The 21825-nt window shown below is 37.8% G+C and overlaps 3 protein-coding genes across 4 annotated transcripts; 2 read left to right on the forward strand and 1 right to left on the reverse strand.

Annotated features, from left to right (window-relative positions):
* Positions 1-422: 422 nt before the first annotated feature.
* On the reverse strand, positions 423-5302 carry LOC112716795 (putative disease resistance RPP13-like protein 1). Of its 2 annotated transcripts, none has more exons than XM_029289831.2 (3): positions 1458-5302; positions 1164-1252; positions 423-997 (listed from the first exon to the last, which is right to left on the reverse strand). In XM_029289831.2, the coding sequence occupies exon 1, from the start codon at positions 5147-5149 to the stop codon at positions 1475-1477; it is 3675 nt and encodes a 1224-aa protein (XP_029145664.1). In that variant the 5' UTR covers positions 5150-5302; the 3' UTR covers positions 423-997; positions 1164-1252; positions 1458-1474. The 2 variants fall into 2 exon arrangements, with proteins under 2 accessions (XP_029145664.1, XP_029145663.1); XM_029289830.2 differs by having other exon boundaries at positions 1164-1334; positions 1458-5296.
* Positions 5303-6127: 825 nt separating this feature from the next.
* LOC112716796 (bifunctional dihydrofolate reductase-thymidylate synthase) lies at positions 6128-10351 on the forward strand. Its single transcript, XM_025768796.3, has 11 exons — positions 6128-6697; positions 6945-7480; positions 7574-7970; positions 8043-8087; positions 8301-8366; positions 8665-8726; positions 8811-8885; positions 8976-9141; positions 9238-9361; positions 9641-9747; positions 9850-10351. Exons 2-11 carry the CDS (start codon positions 7032-7034, stop codon positions 9958-9960), a joined length of 1602 nt encoding a protein of 533 aa, XP_025624581.1. The 5' UTR covers positions 6128-6697; positions 6945-7031; the 3' UTR covers positions 9961-10351.
* A 1022-nt stretch (positions 10352-11373) lies between these two features.
* LOC112716797 (L-2-hydroxyglutarate dehydrogenase, mitochondrial) lies at positions 11374-14936 on the forward strand. The gene is made up of 5 exons (XM_025768797.2): positions 11374-11809; positions 12061-12342; positions 12606-13045; positions 13571-13730; positions 14634-14936. Exons 1-5 carry the CDS (start codon positions 11444-11446, stop codon positions 14745-14747), a joined length of 1362 nt encoding a protein of 453 aa, XP_025624582.1. The 5' UTR covers positions 11374-11443; the 3' UTR covers positions 14748-14936.
* The last annotated feature ends 6889 nt before the right edge of the window (positions 14937-21825 follow it).

Raw genomic sequence — 21825 nt, forward strand, 5'->3', positions numbered from 1 at the left:
AAGGGTGCAAAACAACTAATCTCATTCCTCCAATATATAAACTCCAAGCAAGGTAATTCAACAATATTTATAGCATGTGATACATGTAAAGAAAAATTTTAAAATCCCAAAAAACAAAATACATGCATTCAAAAGAGATTAGAGTGGGTATTGATGAATTAAACCCCAATAATAAGGAGCTGCTGTCAACTAATGGAGAAGGTTAGTGAATGCAAGTGGACAGATTGATGGCATTCTTCAAGATTGTCTTCATCATCATCTTAATTCATTCCCTTTTCATTGTTTAACCATTTTCTGAATTGCATATACTTTTCATTTCATTGGTGTTGTACTGTTTCATTTGTGAATTTTTGCCACTCTTATTTCACAAGTATAACCTTCCAGACCATGAACATGAGAGTCTCAATCTTGAAATTGGTAGGTTCAGTAAAACAAACAAGGTATTATTTCACAATGCAATGGTTATGTGACACAGTGACATAATATGTTGACCTGATTTCTCTTGATAAGGTTTTGAATTACTCCAATTAGTTCATAGCCACCAATCAATATCCCATTAACTAAAGCAAAACTATATTTAACTGCTAAACTTTAGTTCATGCGCATGAAATTTATTATCAGATGGTTTGGAAGAATTTTAGAGTGCAACATGCACATGAACCGAAATTCAAAAGGTAAATATGATAATGATCAATAAGGACTATAATCAATATAATAAATCAATATTATGATGGCAATGAAGATGGACTTCCGGTATTCTTCTGGTGCTTCCTTGCAAACTGAAACTGCCGGACCCGCGGCAGACGTACGAATTGGCTTTTGACTCGTGGCTCTCTATGTCATTGAGTTGCTTACCTTGTGATTGGACCAAAACAGTCATGTCCAATAACACTTGATGAAGCTCATTGAGGCTGCTCTCTATATCAATCACTGTGTCATGCCACTTTTGAATCTCTTGGATTGTGTCCATGATTGTCCCTGATTGCTTAGTTGCTTTCTGCAAGAAAGTTTCAACCACCACATACAAATTTTCATATTGAGGTAATCAAAGTTATTCCACCATTATAAAGTAGATATTCCTTCTCAGGTAATATACAAATTTTCATGAAATGATTTTTTTTTTCCCAAAAAAAAAAAAAAATCGTTAGTTCAGCCATCCGTACCACTTTAGTCATGAGGTTTCCTAACCACTTATGTCCTCAAGAATCTTCCTCTGTTGCAGTTATTATCATTGTCTTGTTTCTCAGAATTCCTGTGAGTATTACAATGATTGAATATTATTGATGCACCATAAGCAAAATCGTAACTGCAGAAGTTATCTCTTGTTGGAAAAGCTGTATGAATGATACAAGACATTAATAATAATGAAGAATAACAATAATGTAAAACAGAATGAAGAATGAAAAACTAGAGACTCAGCAACATAGAGTAATGTTGTGTGAGATAGAAACAATTACCTGTTGAAGTTGTTGGATTACCAAATCCATCTTCCACCAACTTGAATGGCGGGGATGTGGGAAATTTTGGGCCAAACCTGCGGGTCCTTCATCTCACACCGTTTACCCAAAGGGCTTTCAGAGATGCTGAGTCGTAACAGAGAGGCAGGCAGCTTTTCTCCGTCAATGTTCTCCAAATTGTAACATTCATAAATAGATAATTGTTGGAGGGAGATGAGGTGGGCAAGTCCCTTGCATTCCAACATCTCCACACTTTTAATGCCATCCAGTGTGAGAGACTCAAGGGTGGCAGGCAACCAACCTTCCTTAGGGAGACACTTCACACTCTCATTTTCACCTTTAATATAAAGATGAGTAAGCCCATCAAACTGCGATGCTACACAGCTGAGTTGTTTCTCGCAGTAGCTGATGCTAAGAGATCTCAAGCTACGCTGTGGATCCCCTATAGCAGACAAATCAATCTCTGGGCAACCACGTAATGAGAGATATTCTAGCTGAGGTGATGCCATCCATAGCGTCTGCAGGGATTTCAAACTCCCACAATCATGTATATGTAAAGAACGGAGAGATGAAAGAGAGCGTGACACCACGAGATACTCCATCTTTTCACACTCCCTGATATGAACAGACACGAGATTTGGAAAGGAATCCAGCGAGAAGGATGTAACCGAATCACAGCTGTTACGTATCGTTAGATAATGCAATGAGTGGTGTTGGCCTTCCATTTCGAATTCTAATTTTTTGCAATTCGATATTGTCAGCTCTTGTAGTGATGCGGGAATACTACTAACTGCAAACAATACGTGGGATGAACAATTTGAGATGATTAAAGATCTGAGGCAAGTGAGTTGGGTGTGCGCAATGGCCTCCATCACCGACTCCGCTTGATGCTTTCCAGTAATTGATAGCTTATCCAGCAAAGGAGGTAGCTCCCCAATTCTCACTTCTTTGTTTCCTTCTATGCGTAAACAGGTAATCCCAGAAGCTCTTGGAACACAACTGCTGAGCTGCTCGCAATTGTGAATAGTAAGATCTTCCAAAGATGGTAGTTGATTTGGCAAATCTCCTCTCAACATGGGACAATCCCATATGATAAGCTTCCTAAGTCGAGGAAATGCATTGAACTCCAATGAACGCCATTCCTCCCAGCATGGCATTGACTGAAATGTAAGAGTTTCAAGCATTGGAAATGGAGTCTCCACACAAGATTCATCATTTCGGTAAAACTCATCCCCCACAATAGGAAGCCTTTCAAACTTTGCAATATCCAGGTGCTTCAAAGAGGGCAACTGTCCAAGTGAAGGAAGCATACAACAATTCTTGAAATAACCCGAAAGAAGATCGCCCAGTGTTATTTGGGTGATGTTGCGGTAAGAACAATGTCCCAACCAATCTGGAAATGTTGTACCCCTGTAACCACAAATTTCTAGTTTTTTCAAATTACTATGAGGTCGTAACTCTTCAAGTATATCTCTTTCAATTTGGGAATCAACTATATTCTCGTATTCATCTGGCGACCACATCAAGATCAAAGATTCAATGCCATCCTTTTCAAACATTCTTGCCTCCAATGCTTCGCTGCTATTGACCACATTCTCCAATTTCTCAATCCAAATTGTTTGGTGTAGATTTGCAAGTATTCCCAATTCATTAATCTTGTTCCCTTCACGCTTCCCAACAACATAGTTGCTTAAAACCTGCAAACTTGTCAATTTGCTCATGCCTTCCGGCATCTCATGCAAACCAGTATGGGTAATATCAAGGTAACGCAAATTTGTAAGATCTTTCATGCCAACAGGAAGGGCGTTTAGTTTCCAACATCCAAACAGCTTCAATGTCTGTAAATTGTACAAGTTGCAAAGTGTATCGGGCAATGTCATGATGTCGGTCCAAGACAAATCCAAGTAACGCAAATGAATCAACTCTCCTATTGAATCAGGCAATGACTCAAGAGGAAAGCATTTGAACGACAAAGCCCTCAGGTACTTCAACTTTGACAACAAGATACATGGTGCATTTTCCATGTTAAATGGAATCTCTCGCTCCAAATTGATTTCAAGAAATGTCCTTGTGTGTTTTACTCGGTCACAAACTCCCAAAAGTTTTGAGATTGGATAATTGCCTTTGGCATTATGTGACAAATGGCGAGTTTTAATATCAACCTCAACTGCATTCTCAAGCTCTTCAGCTCTGAAATAGAATTCTCCACCAAATATCATTGCCAAATCATGCACCAGATCATGCATCACAAACTTGTTTTCACGAATCTTAGAAGGTTGAAAAAATGATCTCGCAATCAATTCATCAAAATATTCATCACCAACTTCTTCTGGAGTCTTTTTTCCTGCTGGTTGCAAAAAATTCTCTGCCATCCATAGCAATATCAATTCGTCTTTGCTAAACTCATAGTCTTTGGGATACAAAGAACAAAAAACAAAGCACTCCCTTAAATATGAAGGAAGATAGTAATAACTGATTCTTAATGCGGGAACAACCTTTATCTTATCATCGGAGAGTTCCCAGATCTCACTCTTCAATAAATGATTCCAATACTTGATATCCGAATTTCCACGCAATAAGCCTCCAAGGGCTTGAGCTGCCAAGGGCAATCCATCACACTTCTTTACAAGATCTTTGCCAACTTTTTTCAAGGTTGGATTCTCCATAGAACAAGTTGAGAGACGTGCGTATTTTGAAAACACTAACCAACAATCTTCCTCAGACAATAAGCTTAGTTCATATGGTGAAACAGTTTGCACCACAGAAGCCACTCTTTTACTTCTAGTAGTTATGAGAATTTTACTTCCCTTAACCCCTTTTCGAAAAGGTTTGAGAAGTTTATCCCAATCTTCGTAACTTTCACTCCATACATCGTCCAAGACAACAAAGAACTTCTTCCTTGACAATTTTTCTTTTAAATCATGCTGAAGCAAATTCAAATCCGTCAAGCTGCAAAAACTTTTAGTTATTGCCTCGATTATAGTCTTGGTGACCTTGAAAACATCAAACTCTTCTGACACACAAATCCAAGCTTGAAAATCAAAATTCTCCTTCACTTTGTCATCCTGGTAAACCAATTGGGCCAAAGTAGTCTTTCCTATCCCACCCATGCCGACAATGGGAATCACAGATACATCACTCTGACCACCAGTATCATCATCACTATCATCATCCAACAACAGTTTTAGTATGGCCTCCTTGTCTTCTTCCCTGCCACATACATCAGATGTTTCAACTAGAGATGTAGTGATCCTCCATGACATGTTCTCCTTAGGAATCTCTCTCAGACCAAGAGTGTCTTTTTGAATCACAAGAGACTCTATCCTATCAATGACTTCCTCCATCCTGTTTGCTACATCCCGATCTTGCAAATTGAGAATACCAGAGAAACGAGAGAGGAAGGTACCTGGATCCTTCTGAGTGGCAGCTTTGGTGAAGACTTCATCCAGCAAGTCATCAGCAACATACATGGCATCTTTGAGACTATCAAGCCAGTCCTTGACAGCTCTCTCCTTGATCTGCTTCTGCTCAGCATCTATGAGAAAGGCTCGAACAGCACAAAGATTAGTCTTCAACCTTTCAATGAGCTTGTGAGTAAGCTTCTTCCCTTTGATCCAGTTAACAACTTCAGGGGAGGACATCCTGTCAAAAACAACACTAAGAACGGAAGACAAAACAGCTTCTGCAGCCATGTTGCTGAAGAGAAGCGATGAGATCTGAAGGAACAAATGGTAAGCAAGGGGTTGACTGCTGGTTGACTGGTTGTAGTAGGTTGTGGTGGTGCCTTAACTGTGATCTGTGTTGAGTAGTTAAATAAATGTGTTAGGTTATACTTTTCTATTTTTGTAATAAAAAATGACTTCATGCTCTTATTGGTCTTCGAGAGAATCTTCACATGACATCCTGTATAGTTTTGATGTATTCACATGTCATATTAATTTTTTGTAAAAAAGACTAATTTGTTTGAAAATAATATTCTTTAATAAAATTTATTTGTCTAATATGTATATTAAATATTTTATTATAAGTATTAGAAAAAACAAAATATCTCGTGAAAATAATTTTAAAAGACTTCTAAAATAATAAAAATTTATTAGTATTTCAAGTGTCTTTTATTTGCAATTTGTAGAAGAACAATTTGAGTATATATTAAAAATATTAATTGTATAATTTTTTCATGATATATTTTAACAATTTTTAGTCACCTTTTTGTTTTTGATATTAAAATGGTAGTAGTATTTTTTTGAAATGTGAATTGTTGAAATGTTATTTTTATATGTGCAACTATTTAGTTAGAGAAGTAAAAATCTAACCGTTCGATTTGTTAAAAATATAAAAATCGGACCGTCCGATTTGTGTTTAAAAAAATTAAAAACTTTGAGATACAAAAATTAGACGGTCCGATTTGTGTACCCAAATTTTTTTAAATTTTTAAACACAAATCAAACAATTTAATTCGTGTATTTTCTGCCGTTTTAAAAAACACAAAAAATTACTATATTAAAATATATCACTCATACAATATAACATATTTTTTAAATAAATTATAATAATATTTTAATATTTAAAATAATTTTTTATTTATTTTAATATTTTTTTAATTATATAAAATATTTAAAATATTTTTTAATTTTATTTATAAAATTAATGATAAAAAATTATTCTTAACTAGTTCAATTATAAAAAAAATTGGAAGGGTGCATTTTCAAGAGAGAGCAGAGAACCTCTGCCTCTAGAGTCTGAAGCTGCTGCCATCGTTGTTATTGCGCTTTCACAGTTTTGTTCCTCACTGTGCCCCCTCACTTCCCTGAACCCCCCCCCCCCTTTCTCATCGTTCTCACTACTCTGCAACCCATTTTCTCCCTTCCTTCGAATTCATTTTGTTAACTAAGCTTTGCACACCAAATGTTTGATGGTTTGCTTACTATTTTTTCGGTTAGTGTCTGTGTAAACTGAGTGGGTAGTGTGTCCTATCTGCAAGATTGATTTTTTTGTTATTTCTACTTCCAAAACAATTGGGGAATTGCTCTTGCATTCTCACTTACTGGGATATTCAAACATTCTTCCTTACACCCAATATTTCGTTGTGTCTTTGCTTCGTTAAAATTATCATATAAAATAACAATAATACTTTCTTTTTCGATTTCAATACTGTGGAAGATTAGAAAGCAGTTCATGAAATTTCTCGCAAGCTTTTAAGGTCATAAAATTCCAAAATTCCGCGCTTCGGTCTGAAACCGGTCAGTTACTCCTTCAAATTTTGTCTTGAATAGTTGAATTCTTGCATTTGAGTGTAAATACAATCTGGTGTATCTGCTGTTCATGGAGTTGAAAAAATCTTGTACAACTATAGTGATAGTTAATAATAAGCTTTGCCCTCTCTATGGTTCTTGTTTTTGAAGTGTTCCAAGTTCCAAGTAAAATGTGATATGTATGAGCAATGGCATTGATTATATAAGTTTTAATGTAATGGTTTGTTGGTTTCAGATTCAACTGCACTTCCAAAAGAATTGGTTGTGCAGTCCTTGTTTTGATACACCATCTTTAAGTTTCTATCGGTTCTTGAGTTCCATTATGGCCAGTAATTCTTTTGTAATCCCCAATGGAAGCGGCAACGGCAATGGCATTGGAAAACTCAACCCACCGCCAAATCTGCAGAGGAACTACCAAGTGGTAGTGGCTGCTACACCAGATATGGGGATAGGTAAAGATGGGAAATTACCATGGAAGTTACCTACTGATCTCAAATTTTTTAAAGAGGTTACTGTAATAACATCTGATCCAGGGAAGAAGAATGCTGTTGTAATGGGTAGAAAAACATGGGATAGTATCCCTCTTAAATACAGGCCTCTTCCCGGCCGTCTTAATGTTGTTCTTACTCGCTCAGATAGCTTTGATATTGCAATAGCAGAGAATGTTGTTATATGTAGAAGTATGGCTTCTGCTTTGGAATTGTTAGCTGAACCTCCCTATAGTTTGTCAATTGAGAAAATATTTGTTATAGGAGGTGGACAAATATTTAGGTATATCCTTTTGACCTTTTCTTTCTCTGTGCATTATTCTTCCTATTTGTATTAGGCTCTTTCTCTATTACTGATGATAATTTTCATTTACAGGGAGACTTTAAATGCACCTGGATGTGAAGCTATCCACATCACTGAAATTCAGACTAGCATTGAGTGTGACACATTTATGCCTCCAGTTGATTCCTCTGTATTTCAGTTGTGGTACTCATCTTTTCCTAAGATGGAAAACAACATTCGCTATTCTTTCACAACTTATGTGCGTGTAAGGCGTTCGGTGGAGCATGCAACTCAGAATACTGATCCAGTTCTTGATAACAATTCAGATACTCTAAAATTTGAGTTCAAGGATTTTTCTTTTCTTCCTAAAATGATTCTTGAAAGACATGAAGAATACAAGTATCTTAGGCTGGTTGAAGAAATCATTTCTGAGGGTACAGCCAAAGATGATAGGACAAGGACTGGTACCTTGTCAAAATTTGGTTGCCAGGTAACATGTTGATGCCTATATTTGAGGGTTGCTGTAATTTGTACTCTGACATCTGTATCCATTTTTTTACAGATGAGGTTCAATTTGCGCAGAAACTTCCCTCTTCTTACTACAAAGGTACCTAGACATTATACTTATTATAGTTTAAAACATGTACTTAATGTACTGCACAAAATAACTTGCCATTCTTGTGATGATTTTCCTTTTCGTATTGTTCTTTTTTATTTATTTTATGTTCTTATTAGGTAGGTTTTATTGGGGAAGAGGAGTATTTATTTGTTCATTTTGTTTAGATAGATAAGTTGACACAACTTCTTCATTGATTCCTAGAAAGTATTTTGGCGTGGGGTTGTTGAAGAGCTTCTTTGGTTTATTAGTGGGTCTACAAATGCCAAGGTAATGATATATTCATCCAATCGTTTTCTTCACACAAATGAATCATATCCTTTCCTAGTTATGTGACAAACAAGTTGATATTAACCGAATATTCCAATCAACACTATCTGAATAAATGTATATCTTGAATGGTGCTCAACATTATTAAAAAAATGGTTCTCAACTTAACTTTCAACCACAATGCTTCATTTTCATGAGATATTCATCTTTTCAGTTGTTACTCTCCAAGATCCTTCTGTTACTATAGTAGATATGATCATTATTAACTTATATTCTGAAAGTTATGTTACATTGGCAGTTGCTGCAGGAAAAAGGGATCCATATATGGGATGGCAATGCATCGAGAGAATACCTAGATAGGCAAGCATGACAGTCAGTTGTCTTAACTACAATTGTACATTTTTCTTCTTGCAGTTACTAAGTGGCTTCTATTTAAAATTATAGACTTGGCTTCACAGACAGGGAGGAAGGTGACTTGGGACCTGTTTATGGGTTTCAGTGGAGGCACTTTGGTGCCAGGTAGGTTGATCATACCTTTTCCTGAGCAGGTCCATAGACTATTGTGTTTTGGATTGCTTAGCTCTCTATCCCTCATCTTACACTCTTTAGGTATACTAATATGCATGCTGACTACTCCGGCCAAGGATTTGATCAGCTGTTAGATGTTATTAACAAGATAAGGCACAATCCCAATGATCGTCGGATCATTCTCTCCGCATGGAATCCAGCTGATCTTCAATTGGCGGCCCTTCCACCGTGCCACATGTTTGCACAGGTCTTTCCTTTTTTTAGTTTTTCTTTAAACAAAGCTCTCTCTTCTCTCTCCTTTTCTTTTCTTTCTGCTGCTTCTTATTCTTTTTTTCCCCTCCAGTTCTATGTAGCAAATGGGGAGTTATCATGTCAAATGTATCAACGATCTGCTGACATGGGCCTAGGCGTGCCATTTAATATTGCATCTTATGCCCTCCTGACCTGCATAATTGCTCATGTTTGTGGTATGTAAACTTTTGAAGCATCTCTTGTGGACTTCATATATTCAGATCTACATATCCTTGTAAATCTCAGTGTCTCGTCATTGTTGGGTCCTACTCCTATTTACCAATATATTTAGTTGTGAATGGCTTTAAGCTAATATGTGGGGGTCCTCTATGAATTATTATTTTCCCCCAGTTCTCTACGAATTATTCAGTCTTGTTAATGTGCTGAACTTTGAAAACCTGATTTTATTTTGTTTGTAAAACTATGTAATGTTTTATTTTCACTCCTCTTGTCAGAATTAGTTCCAGGTGATTTTATCCATGTCATTGGAGATGCACATGTTTACCAAAATCATGTGAAGCCTTTGCAGGAGCAGCTCCAGAACTTGCCAAGGCCTTTTCCGGTATGTAATTTTGAAGAAAATCCTTGCCACAATGTAATTTGATGCAAAATTTGACCATTTAGTCCTCTTCAATTTGTGTTCTGCTTTGTTGATTCAATGCAGACTTTGAAGATAAATCCAGAGAAAAAAGATATAGATTCTTTTGTGGCTTCTGATTTCAAGCTCAGTGACTATAATCCTCACCAGAAGATTGAGATGAAGATGGCCATCTAAAATGTAGGACATAATTCTTCTGTCCCTTCTTTAGGTATGCCATTACATGTTTGAAGGATTTGAAACTTGAAGATAACCATTCTCCTGAATCCTGAGTTGGCTAATTGTACTTTGCTATGTTTGGAGATCAACAGAGAAGGAAAAAGAAAATTAAATAATTTCCATTGAAGAGTGTTGTGGGAAAATTAGGAAGGGTTTTAGCTTGATACTGAAGTCTAAATCTCCTTACTTTGTTTGCTATATTATTTGCACCAAGTATGGGAGGTTTTAAGATGTATTTCGTTGCTAAAGTTGATGTCCTCTTATGATTGAAGAATATATGCATGATTAGAGAATTCTCTGAGTGTCTCCAACTTTTTAATATGCTAAATAAAGAATATTTTATTTTAAATTCTTTTATAAGTAAAGCAATAATTGGCATATCTATTTTATATTCATTTATTCTACAATGAACAGGGTTCAATTCTCTTCTTGCTTTATTTATTTCTTTTTTCACTTTTATCTTATTAATATTACGTAAAATTTGGGGGTTATAAGTGTAATAACTATAGGAGTCAAACTATAATTAGATAAAAAGTAATATTAAATAAAAAATTAATATTTAAAGTTATTTTTATTTTTTAAAATATTGATTTTTTAAATTTTGGTTAAAAGTTGTTAATAGTCATTTAGTCAAATACGTAAAATTATTTAATAATTTTTAACAATTAACTATCAACTATCAACATTTTTTTTATTTTGATTTTTCTATGATGTTTTCAAATTCGGTAGATCAAAGATTAATTTATCATAAAATTTTTATAAAAAAAATTGTTGCTAACTAATAAATTACTATATATATAAAGTGAGACTTTAACTTGATACTTATTTAAGAATCATTTGACCTAACACAAATTGGTTAACTAAATATCAACTTAGATAAAGATAATTACACTTAAGTATCTATCTTTTTTCTAATTGAGTATATACTCAAATAGGCTATCAACAAATTTTACGTCAAACATTTTCATTTTCAAAAAAATTTATTATATTAAAATTTCTAAATTTTATAAAAGTACGTTGTTTAAGTCTTAATTTTAGTCGTTATTTTTATTTGGACAAATATAAGTCCTCCAAAGTGTGATGGAAGTCTTATTTTTATAAGATCTGACATTTTTAAGAGACTTATTTTAGTATATACTTATGGTGAATTCTATGGTTCTTATAATTTGGTGTCTAATTTTTATTTAACTTATTTTTTATAACAACTTTTGAATATTTAATAATTATTTATTTTTATACTTTTAAAATTAAATATTAATTTTTAACCCTTTTAATAAGTTAGGCAAACACTTTTAGTCACACTAGTAATCACCTATATTTATATTATTTTTTATTCTATTTAATTTTTTTAATTTATTTACTTTTTCTTATTCTAGTCTGGGCATTGGCCCTGCCACAGTGCCACTTTCACTGTGCATCGATCCCAATTGCAGGGAGAACGATGCTGAAGCGAACATTTCAAAGCTTCAGAAGAAGCTCCAAAGGATTTGCGTCGTCATCATCAAGAAGAAGCGACGCTCGTTTCAAATGGAAACATTTACATTCACCGAGCAATTTCATGGTGATGAGAAGCATGATGAGCAGCACCCAAACCGCCACAACAACTTCGTACTCTGTCCCAAGGGAGAAAGTGGATTGCTTGGTCATAGGTGCTGGCGTTGTGGGCATAGCGATCGCAAGAGCACTGGCACTCAAGGGCAGAGAGGTTTTCGTTGTTGAATCGGGTTCAACTTTTGGCACAGCCACCAGTTCTCGAAACAGTGAAGTTATCCACGCTGGAATCTATTACCCTCGCAATTCCTTGAAGGCAAGTCACTCTTCCTTATTAGGTAAAATCATTAATCGATTTGGTTTCTCAAGTTTACACGTGAATTGAAATTAGCTACTAATGTGTTTCAATTGAAATTTGAAAAGATCAAGTTGAAGTGCACCCTTTGTTTGTCTTAAACTATTAACCCTAAGTGAAGGCTCACGGTGGGTGATGTTTGGTTAATGCTCTCATTGGCCATTGCGTAGAATATAATGTTGTATACTTGTTTGTGTTGGTCATTTTTGCAGGCGATTTTTTGTTCAAGGGGAAGAGATATGTTATATGATTACTGCACAAAACACGATATTCCTCATAAACAAATTGGTAAACTTATAGTGGCTACACGGTCTTCGGAGATTCCGAAGCTAAATGACATTCTAAACCATGGGATTCAAAATGGAGTTGATAGTTTGAGGATGATAGACGGGATTGAGGCCATGAAAATGGAACCTGAGTTGCAATGTGTGAAAGCAGTATTATCACCTGTCTCTGGGATTGTTGACTCCCATTCTTTAATGCTTGCTCTAGTGGTACACATTTGTAGCTTCTTAAATTTTGAAGGTGAAAACTCAGGTGCAGTCGATTTCACGTGAAGTTGATAGTTGAGAGTCGTTAGATAAAAATTTAGTCAAATAAGTCAATTCATCTAACGGCTCTCAGTTATCAACTTCACGTGAAGTCGACTGCACCTGAGTTTCCACCAATTTTGAATTCAATCTTTCGTAATTAATCAGTTTCTTTATTTTGAGTTTGAATTGTACATTCTCAGGAATAAAAACACATGTTGGTCCAGGGGGAAGCCGAAAGTCACAGAACAATCTTCACATATAATTCAGCAGTCATTGGTGGCCATCTTGAAGGAAATCAGATTTGTGTTCATGTATCAGAAACCAATAGCCTTAAAGAATGGAATGGGACATCAACAGCTCTGAACCCGGATCTAGTGGTACTTCCAAACCTCATAGTGAACTCTGCAGGCCTTAGTGCCCCCGCACTTGCGAAAAGATTTACTGGCTTGCCAAGTGAAGTTATTCCTTCAGCCTACTATGCACGTGGTTGCTACTTCACATTATCTAACATTAAAGCCACTCCGTTCCAACATTTAATATATCCTATACCGGAGGATGGTGGCCTTGGTGTGCATGTTACACTGGACTTGAATGGTCAGGTCAAGTTTGGTCCGGATGTTGAATGGATTGACAGTATTGATGACATCTCAAGCTTTATGAATAAGTACTTCCTAATGCCCTTTCATTTGTTTGCTTTTGACTACTTCTAGTATATAGTTCAATGTCATACATTTCCCACTTCTTATCATCCTTGGCCATGTCTACTCTTTTGTATGAAATGGTTCCATTCCATGGTCTACAATTAGTTATTTATAAATGTTGATCTACACATATTTTATATGTTGTCCTACTGGGGCATGCTTTCAGTGACATCTCATGGTTCAGGGGTACTTCGTTCCTTATGTTGGTTGTATCTGTAGTGAATCATTGATACGGTTTTCTGTTCATTACCATGTACACCGTACACTTTCTTCTTTTTTTGGGTTTTCACACTCCACTACAGCAACTTTTAGTATGGGCTTTGTCTGTCAATTTTTGTCCCTATCAATGAAACTTATTAGTAAATAGGAAACTTCTTGTCATAAAACTGAGTTCATTTTTTGTCATTTCTTTCGTGGTATGTTTTTTTATGCGTGCATAAAAATAAATAAATCGATTCAGTGCTTACTTAAGCAAACATTTATGCTAGGTTTGATTATTCAGTACATTCAAATCGCGCTGAGCGGTTTTATCCAGAGATAAGAAAGTACTACCCAAATCTAAAGGATGGGTCTCTTGAGCCAGGATATTCAGGGATCCGACCAAAACTTTCAGGACCTGGCCAGCCGCCTGTTGATTTTGTAATACAGGTTATGTCTAAGACTCTTCTTTGCCCCTACCTTTCTGTTGACCAATCTGACTCAAAATTTGCAAACAGAGATATCGTATTCTGTGTGATTTTATAGTTGAATGTTACATTTCTCCCATTAGATACATGCAGTTTCCCTCGTGGTACTTATGGCTATTTTGTAAACCCAAAATAGCCCATTGACTTATGCCACTCTAAGGTTAATGTCTTTTGGCTGAAGTTCATATGCCACAATTTGTTGGGAAGAACTTTCATTGGTAGAAGTGTCCAAAAACTCTCATTTGCATAAACCATTTCATAAAAGATTTCTGTCCTCTTTAATTCATGTATAGCTAGTATCCTTTTAACATTTTGCTAAATACCACTACCATCAAGAAATTTCTTGCTCATATTTTGTATTTATAGGATAATGTACATTGTTTTAAACTCACCATCTCTAGAAGGCAAGCTGATAAAATGACGTATGTCATTGACAGTAACGTTATTGTCATATTCAGCATTTGTATGCTTCCCAATGTATCTTTATAGAGTTTAGGATTTGAAAGTGTTAAATTGAAGCACATGTCTAATGTAATTGTAGGATGTGATTATGGATGGTATCAGGAATGATAAGAATATGACATTGACAATAATAGAGTGTAATTCCCATTGATCAATATATAGTTCTGATGGGTATATATGATTATTCTCAGCTATTGAACTTAAGCAATTCAGCTTCCATTTTTCCTTCTCTTCATTTTTCTACAAACTAAACACAATGACATGCATGCATTGTTACTCTTACTAATTAGCTATTCACTGTTGTGATGTAATGTACACCAGTACACGAGGTTGTGAGGGCATTTTCCATATTTGAACAAAATTTTTAGCATTCTGACTTAATTGATTTCTCTCTTTTATGCAGGGGGAGAATATTCACGGAATACCTGGTCTTGTTAATCTTTTTGGAATCGAGTCACCCGGTTTAACGTCAAGTTTGGCAATTGCAGAATATATAGTTACTAGATTTTTGGGATGATGATGCTGTGTGGAACTTCAAGGTTCAAATTTCAAAATACTTGACACTACTTAAAACAAAGTATCAGCTAAGATGGTATATAAGGTGATTATTTTAAGAATAAAAAAAATGATGCTATTTATAGCAGCGACTTGTGTACAATATTTGGACTGTACAGTATATATACAATTGCAGTAGCTTTAAAATTTAGTCAGAATTTCCAAAAAGTCAACATGAAAGTGACTGTTATCCACCTTAATTATTCACAAATTAATTTTTTCAGCCAAAACACATTTCATCAAGCTGTTGTACTCTTTTAATGTTTTTATGCAAGTTGGTAACCAATTCAATATCACCCAACTCAGGGAACCGCGCGAGGCTCAATTAAATTTAAAATATGCAAACAAAAGTTCAAATAAATCCAAGTATCATAGCGAAGCAGTAAAGAGCCAAAGACAAAATAACGAAATAAATTTCAACGTAATGATTAAACATTTGATGTTCAGTTCCATAAAATATTAGCAAAAAACAGTGAGTCAAAGTTCCTGTAAGTCAAACCATGTTGGGATGGTCTAGTGGTTAGCTCACTAGTCTGCTTAAGCAAGTGTCGGGAGAGCCTTAAATGGAGTTCAGTACCGCGATGGATTAGTTCTAGTTCCTATAAGTCATGATACAATAAGAGGAGGAACGAACAACGCCGCAGAAGGAGGAATCAGCTTCACAGAACTTTGAATCCACCGAAATGCTGTTTTAACTCTTTCCTTGAGGCCTTCATTTTCACTCTCAACTTCTCCAGTTTGTTTAATGTTTATTGAGCTCTGCCACATTGCCATCAATGTTAATCACCAACTTCCCATTTTCTCCAATCTTTACATCTCCAAAGAGTGAGTTAATTATATATATATATAAAGCAGCCAGCTTAATTGACATTTTGCTCTAATAGTAAATTTTGATAATTTTTATTACGTATTTGAGTTCATTATAGTACGCAACATTTATTTATAGTAAGCTATAATATGTTTCATGAGAAAGCAAAGTAGATTTTATCACATAAATATTTATTATTTTAGAATTTAACCTAACACATAAGTAATTAATAGATCAAACTAACAAAATCATCCAAACTAGTAGCTGTCATTTTTTTATTGCACAAACAAAAAAATATGAATTAGAAAAATATAAATTTTATAAAGCTAAAAAGTTATTAATAGCTCACCAAACAAGTTAAAATTGTCAAGGACCCTCAGGCAAAAATGTTAACTTCATTTTCTTTTTCTCATTAATTGTGGAAAGAGGTTACCAACAACTCCAACTACTTTGTGTGGCAACAATGTTAAGAAATTTCTCTAGTAATAATGGAAACCAGAAACAAAACCACTGGCAAAGATATTTAGAGGTGTCTTTCCTTTAATAATTTTATACCAATTCATTGATTTCATTCATTCTCCATGGCTTCTCTTGTACTTCTTCTCTCTTTTTTCGTACGAACCAAAAATGAAACTCAAGTTTCCACTTTTGAAGATCCATCATCAAGTTTGCATGCAACATGGGCAAAACAAAGATATTTTTGTAACACTGACAATGATTTGGAGGAAATAATGCAAGAGAAGTTTCCACAGGAGCCAAGAGTTTGTATCTATTTGGTTTAGTCACTTAGATGTGTTTGAATTCTGTATATTTATGTCCATATTTTTGGATGATATTGTTTTGTTCTTAGTATTTTAATAATTAAATGAATTTCTGTCTCTGTATCTTAGAAGTAGAATTTAAACACAACTTAATATCCTAGTTATGAACAATGATGTTAGTCATGCTTATTTAATTTTAGCTTTGAATATCACCTTTGTGCGTGGGAAGCATTCCGAATTTCCAACTATATAGTTTCGTTTGAAAATAATTTATTAGCTAATACTTTGACAAACTTTTTTTTTATTGCGATGGCTGAAATTAAGATCTTAAAAATAAATACAAACAAGCTTGATTTTATGTTTAATTTCATCATAAAAATTTACATTTATTTTATATAAAATACTTAAAACATATTGAATTATCTAGAGTATATACCAATACAACCACGAGCAAGATAATATTAAAATTTAAAAGGATATGTAAATATCAAACTAAGAAAATGATGACTTTTTTATTTTTTTTTGTCACTTTACACATAATTTTTTGTATTATACATTTGCATAATCCTATAAAAAAAACTTTGCTGCATATACACTCTGTTCATACCCTGGCCCAATACAAAGGCCCAGGTCCAACTAAAAGGCCTAACCCAAAGGATTAAAGCCTAGCTAAGCGCGATCTATCACATAAGAAGTCGGTGACATTCACGACTTGGTCTGAAGAGGTCGGATGTGAGATTAGCTGGCAGAGAAACACTCATTCAAACGAGTAACCGCCCCTAAAATCTCTCTAACCGCCTCATAAAAGCCATATCTTAACCTCCCCAAGATAATGGGGACGGTTACCACCCTAAAGATACGGCACTACACCAACGGTGGTTATTGGCTCACCACTATAAATACACTGACACCCCTCAGGTATCTCCAAGTCCAATACTCTCTAAGACCTGCTTACACTCTTGCTAACTTAGGCATCGGAGTGTCTTTGCAGGTACCACCCCCCATTCCCTCGCGAGCACAAGTCGGACGGAGCCTCCCGAGTTGCGGACCTTTCCAGAGTTCTCCTCCATCACACACTTGGGCCGCCAAACGCCATCCGTATTATCAATCTCCGGTTACCTACCGTAACATTGGCGCCGTTGCCGGGGACCCGAGAGATCACTCAACGATGGCGGATAGATCCCACGAAGAGGGCCACGTGGAAACAGATTCTGAACAAGAGAATCTGGACATGGGTAACGACAATGAAGACGCAGCCCAACAACAAGATAACGACCAGCACCGAGAGGGTACCTCCGGAATGAAGAATCCGAAGGTAAACTCCTCAGATGGACGTGAGTCCGAAAAGGGCGGACCGTCCCACGTAACTGAACTAATGGGATTGGTTCATAGCCGCCTGGAGCAATTAGAACAAGAGCGGGAGAGGCAAAAGGAAACCGAAAGGTACCTTAAAGAGGAGATGGAACGGCGGAAAGAGTTAGAAAGAAAACTCTTGCAGCTAGAATCCTCCCTCAAGAACTCCCGCGATGAAGGAGAAGATCAACTCCCGGGCGGAGAAGATCCTTTCAGCGAGGACATAATGAGGGCAAAAGTTCCAAGGAACTTCAAAAGCCCCGATATGGACCTCTATGATGGAACTACGGATCCAAAGCATCATCTTAGCAACTTCAAAAGTCGGATGTATCTCGCTGATGCCTCCGACGCTACGAGATGCAAGGCTTTCCCGACCACTTTATCAAAAGCAGCGATGAAGTGGTTCGATAGCCTCCCCCCGAGATCCATCACTAGTTTTGAAGACCTCTCGAGGAAATTCTTGATGAGGTTCTCAATTCAAAAAGATAAAGTAAAACATGCACCGAGCCTCCTGGGAATAAAACAGGAGGTCGGAGAGTCTTTACGAGCCTATATGGAAAGGTTCAATAAGGCATGTTTAGAGATCCAAGACCTGCCCATAGAGGCAGTAATAATGGGGTTAGTCAATGGACTTAGAGAAGGCCCCTTCTCACAGTCCATATCTAAAAGACACCCCGTTTCTCTAAGTGATGTACAAGAAAGGGCTGAAAAGTACATCAACATGGAAGAGAATGCAAAGCTAAGAGACCCGAGTTCACGACCTGGACCTACTTCCTCCTCTAGGGAGAGGGAAAGGGAAGTCAGGAAGAAGGAAGAACCCGGTCTCGAAAGGCCCAGAAAATATCACTCTTATACTCCTCTAAAGACTTCTATAGTGGATGTATACAGAGAAATTTGCAACACTGAAAGGCTGCCACCCCCAAGACCTATTAAAAATAAAAAAGGGGGAAGCCGCGGTGAGTATTGCGAGTACCATAAAATATATGGTCACTCCACCAACGACTGTTACGACCTCAAAAATGTGATAGAAAAGCTGGCTAGAGAAGGTCGGCTTGACAGATATCTCATGGAGAGGTCGGACACCCATGGAAAAAGAAAGCGAGACGATATGGACAGAAGAGATCCACCGCCACAGACTCTTGAGAGACATATCCATATGATCTCAGGAGGATTTGCGGGAGGTGGAGTCACCAAATCTTCTCGCAAAAGACATCTCAAAAGAGTCTACCAGGTCGGGGATGAGACACCCGACCTCCCCACTATATCATTCACAAAAGAAGATGGGCAAGGGATAATCCCCGGGCACGACGATCCCGTGGTGATAACCATGATCCTAGCTAATGCCCATCTCCACAGAACCCTAGTAGACCAGGGAAGCTCGGCGGACATCCTTTTCAAGCCCGCCTTCGACAAACTAGGGTTAGATGAAAAAGAGTTGAGAGCTTACCCCGACACCCTATATGGGTTAGGGGATACGCCAATAAAACCGCTGGGATTTTTGCCCCTTCACACAACTTTCGGAAAAGGGGAAAAATCAAGGACTCTGAGTATAGACTTCATAGTCATCGACGAAGGGTCAGCTTACAATGCCTTAATTGGCAGAACTACCCTTAATCGACTCGGAGCAGTGGTATCAACTCCTCACCTCTGCATGAAATTCCCGACTCCAGGAGGAATAGCAACGGTGAGGGGAGATCAAAAATTGGCAAGGAAGTGCTATAACGAAAGCCTGAATCTGAGAGGGAAGGGCAAAGAAGTCCACACCATAGAATTAGGTGGGGCAAGGACCAGAGAAGAGCTGCGACCCCAACCGGGGGGAAAAACCGAGGAGATACAAATCGGTGAGGAGGAAGGAAAAAACACTTACATAGGAGCCAACCTAGGGGAAACCCTGAAACAAAGGTTGGGTGAACTCCTAAGAGCCAATTCCGACCTCTTCGCCTGGAAGGCCTCCGACATGCCCGGGATTGATCCCGAGCTCATGTCCCATAGGCTCTCGGTTCACCCAGGGTCCCGACCTGTACAGCAAAGAAGACGCAAGCTCGGCCCAGAGAGGGCCTCTATAGTGGAAGAGCAAGTACAGGCGCTCCTGGAAGCCGGCTTTATCAGAGAGGTCAAATACCCAACATGGCTAGCCAATGTAGTACTAGTCAAAAAACAAAATGGTAAATGGAGAATGTGCGTCGACTATACCGACCTGAATAAGGCATGTCCCAAGGACCCTTATCCTCTACCGAGTATTGATACCCTGGTGGACTCCAGCTCAGGGTACCAATACCTATCATTCATGGACGCCTACTCGGGATATAACCAAATCCCAATGCATGAACCCGACCAGGAGAAAACATCGTTCATCACACCAAAAGCCAACTACTGCTACGTGGTCATGCCATTCGGTCTGAAGAATGCAGGAGCCACGTACCAGAGGCTGATGAACAAAGTGTTTTCCCCCCATCTAGGGAGCCTAATGGAGGTATACGTCGACGACATGTTAGTAAAAACCAAGCAAGAAGTCGACCTCTTAACCGACCTCTCACAAGTCCTCGACACTATAAGGTTGCATGGGATGAGACTAAATCCCGCAAAATGCGCATTCGCAGTAGAAGCAGGAAAATTTTTAGGGTTCATGCTGACACAAAGAGGGATCGAAGCCAATCCCGACAAGTGTAGAGCCATCCTAGAAATGAAAAGTCCGACTTGTTTGAGAGAGGTTCAACAGCTCAATGGCCGACTTGCAGCCCTCTCCAGATTCTTGGCAGGATCGGCACTAAAATCCCTTCCATTATTCTCCCTGTTAAGGAAGGGATGCCAGTTTAAATGGACTCCGGAATGTGAGGAGGCGTTCCAAGAGTTCAAAAAATTCTTAAGCCAACCTCCTATCCTAACCCGACCAGTACCGGGAAAAGACCTCGTCCTATACCTATCCGTCGCAAACAGGGCTGTCTCATCAGCCCTGATCAGAGAAGACGGGGTCGGGCAACACCCGGTCTATTTCACCAGTAAGGTTCTACAAGGTCCTGAGCTAAGGTACCACAAACTAGAGAAGTTTGCTTACTCCTTAGTAATAGCCTCAAGAAGGCTACGACCTTACTTCCAGGCTCACACAATAAGAGTCCGTACGAACCAGCCCATGAAGCAAATCCTTCAAAAGATGGATGTCGCAGGGAGAATGGTTCAATGGGCAATAGAGCTCTCCGAGTTCGATTTGAGATACGAAACTCGGACTGCAATTAAAGCCCAGTGCCTCGCCGACTTCATTGCAGAATACGCAGGTGAACAAGAGGAAAAACCGACTACATGGGAACTCTATGTAGATGGATCCTCCAACAAAACAGGGAGCGGCGTAGGCATAATATTGGTAGATGGAAAAGGAACCCAGATAGAGGTCTCCTTAAAATTTGAATTTCCGGCTTCAAACAATCAGGCAGAATATGAAGCCTTGATTGCAGGATTAAAGTTAGCAGAAGAAGTTGGCGCCACAAAGGTGACGATCTACAGCGACTCACAAGTGGTGACTTCCCAAATAAAAGGGGAATATCAGGCAAAGGACCCCAATATGAAGAAATACTTGGAAAAAACCTTGGAACACCTAGGGCACTTTGCGGAGTCCGAGGTCAAGCATATAACTCGGGATCTAAATAGCAGAGCTGACGCCCTATCCAAGTTAGCAAGTACCAAACCCGGAGGGAACAACAGAAGCCTGATTCAAGAAACCCTCCAAGAGCCCTCGGTATCAAAATCAGAAGAGGAACAAGAGGTGCTTGAGGTAGTCGGCCTAAACCTCGGATGGATGAATCCCTTAGTCGAATACCTGAAATTCGACATCCTCCCCAAAGAGGAGAAGGAAGCTAAAAAGATCCGGAGGGAGGCACAACATTATACATTGGTGAGAAATGTCCTTTACAGAAGAGGGATATCAACACCATTGCTAAAGTGCGTACCGACCTCAAGAACCACCGAGGTGTTGGAGGAAGTACACAGTGGGATCTGCGGAAACCATCTCGGAGCAAGGTCGCTGGCCAGAAAAGTGATCCGAGCAGGATTCTATTGGCCGACCTTGCAGAAAGATGCCACAGACTTTGTGAAAAAATGTCAGCCATGCCAAATGCATGCAAATT

The sequence above is a fragment of the Arachis hypogaea genome, chromosome 10 (assembly GCF_003086295.3).
Source record: "Arachis hypogaea cultivar Tifrunner chromosome 10, arahy.Tifrunner.gnm2.J5K5, whole genome shotgun sequence".
NCBI lineage: Eukaryota > Viridiplantae > Streptophyta > Magnoliopsida > Fabales > Fabaceae > Arachis > Arachis hypogaea.

Bases quoted from the DNA above. Each gene is read 5' to 3' on its own strand.
- LOC112716795 (XM_029289831.2), bottom strand. From the start codon at position 5,149: ATGGCTGCAGAAGCTGTTTTGTCTTCCGTTCTTAGTGTTGTTTTTGAC.
- LOC112716796 (XM_025768796.3), top strand. From the start codon at position 7,032: ATGGCCAGTAATTCTTTTGTAATCCCCAATGGAAGCGGCAACGGCAAT. The intron at 8,367-8,664 runs GTAATGATATAT...TTACATTGGCAG, and splicing joins GTGGGTCTACAAATGCCAAG to TTGCTGCAGGAAAAAGGGAT. The intron at 9,748-9,849 runs GTATGTAATTTT...GATTCAATGCAG, and splicing joins ACTTGCCAAGGCCTTTTCCG to ACTTTGAAGATAAATCCAGA.
- LOC112716797 (XM_025768797.2), top strand. From the start codon at position 11,444: ATGCTGAAGCGAACATTTCAAAGCTTCAGAAGAAGCTCCAAAGGATTT. The intron at 12,343-12,605 runs GTACACATTTGT...ATGTTGGTCCAG, and splicing joins CTTTAATGCTTGCTCTAGTG to GGGGAAGCCGAAAGTCACAG. The intron at 13,046-13,570 runs GTACTTCCTAAT...CATTTATGCTAG, and splicing joins ATCTCAAGCTTTATGAATAA to GTTTGATTATTCAGTACATT.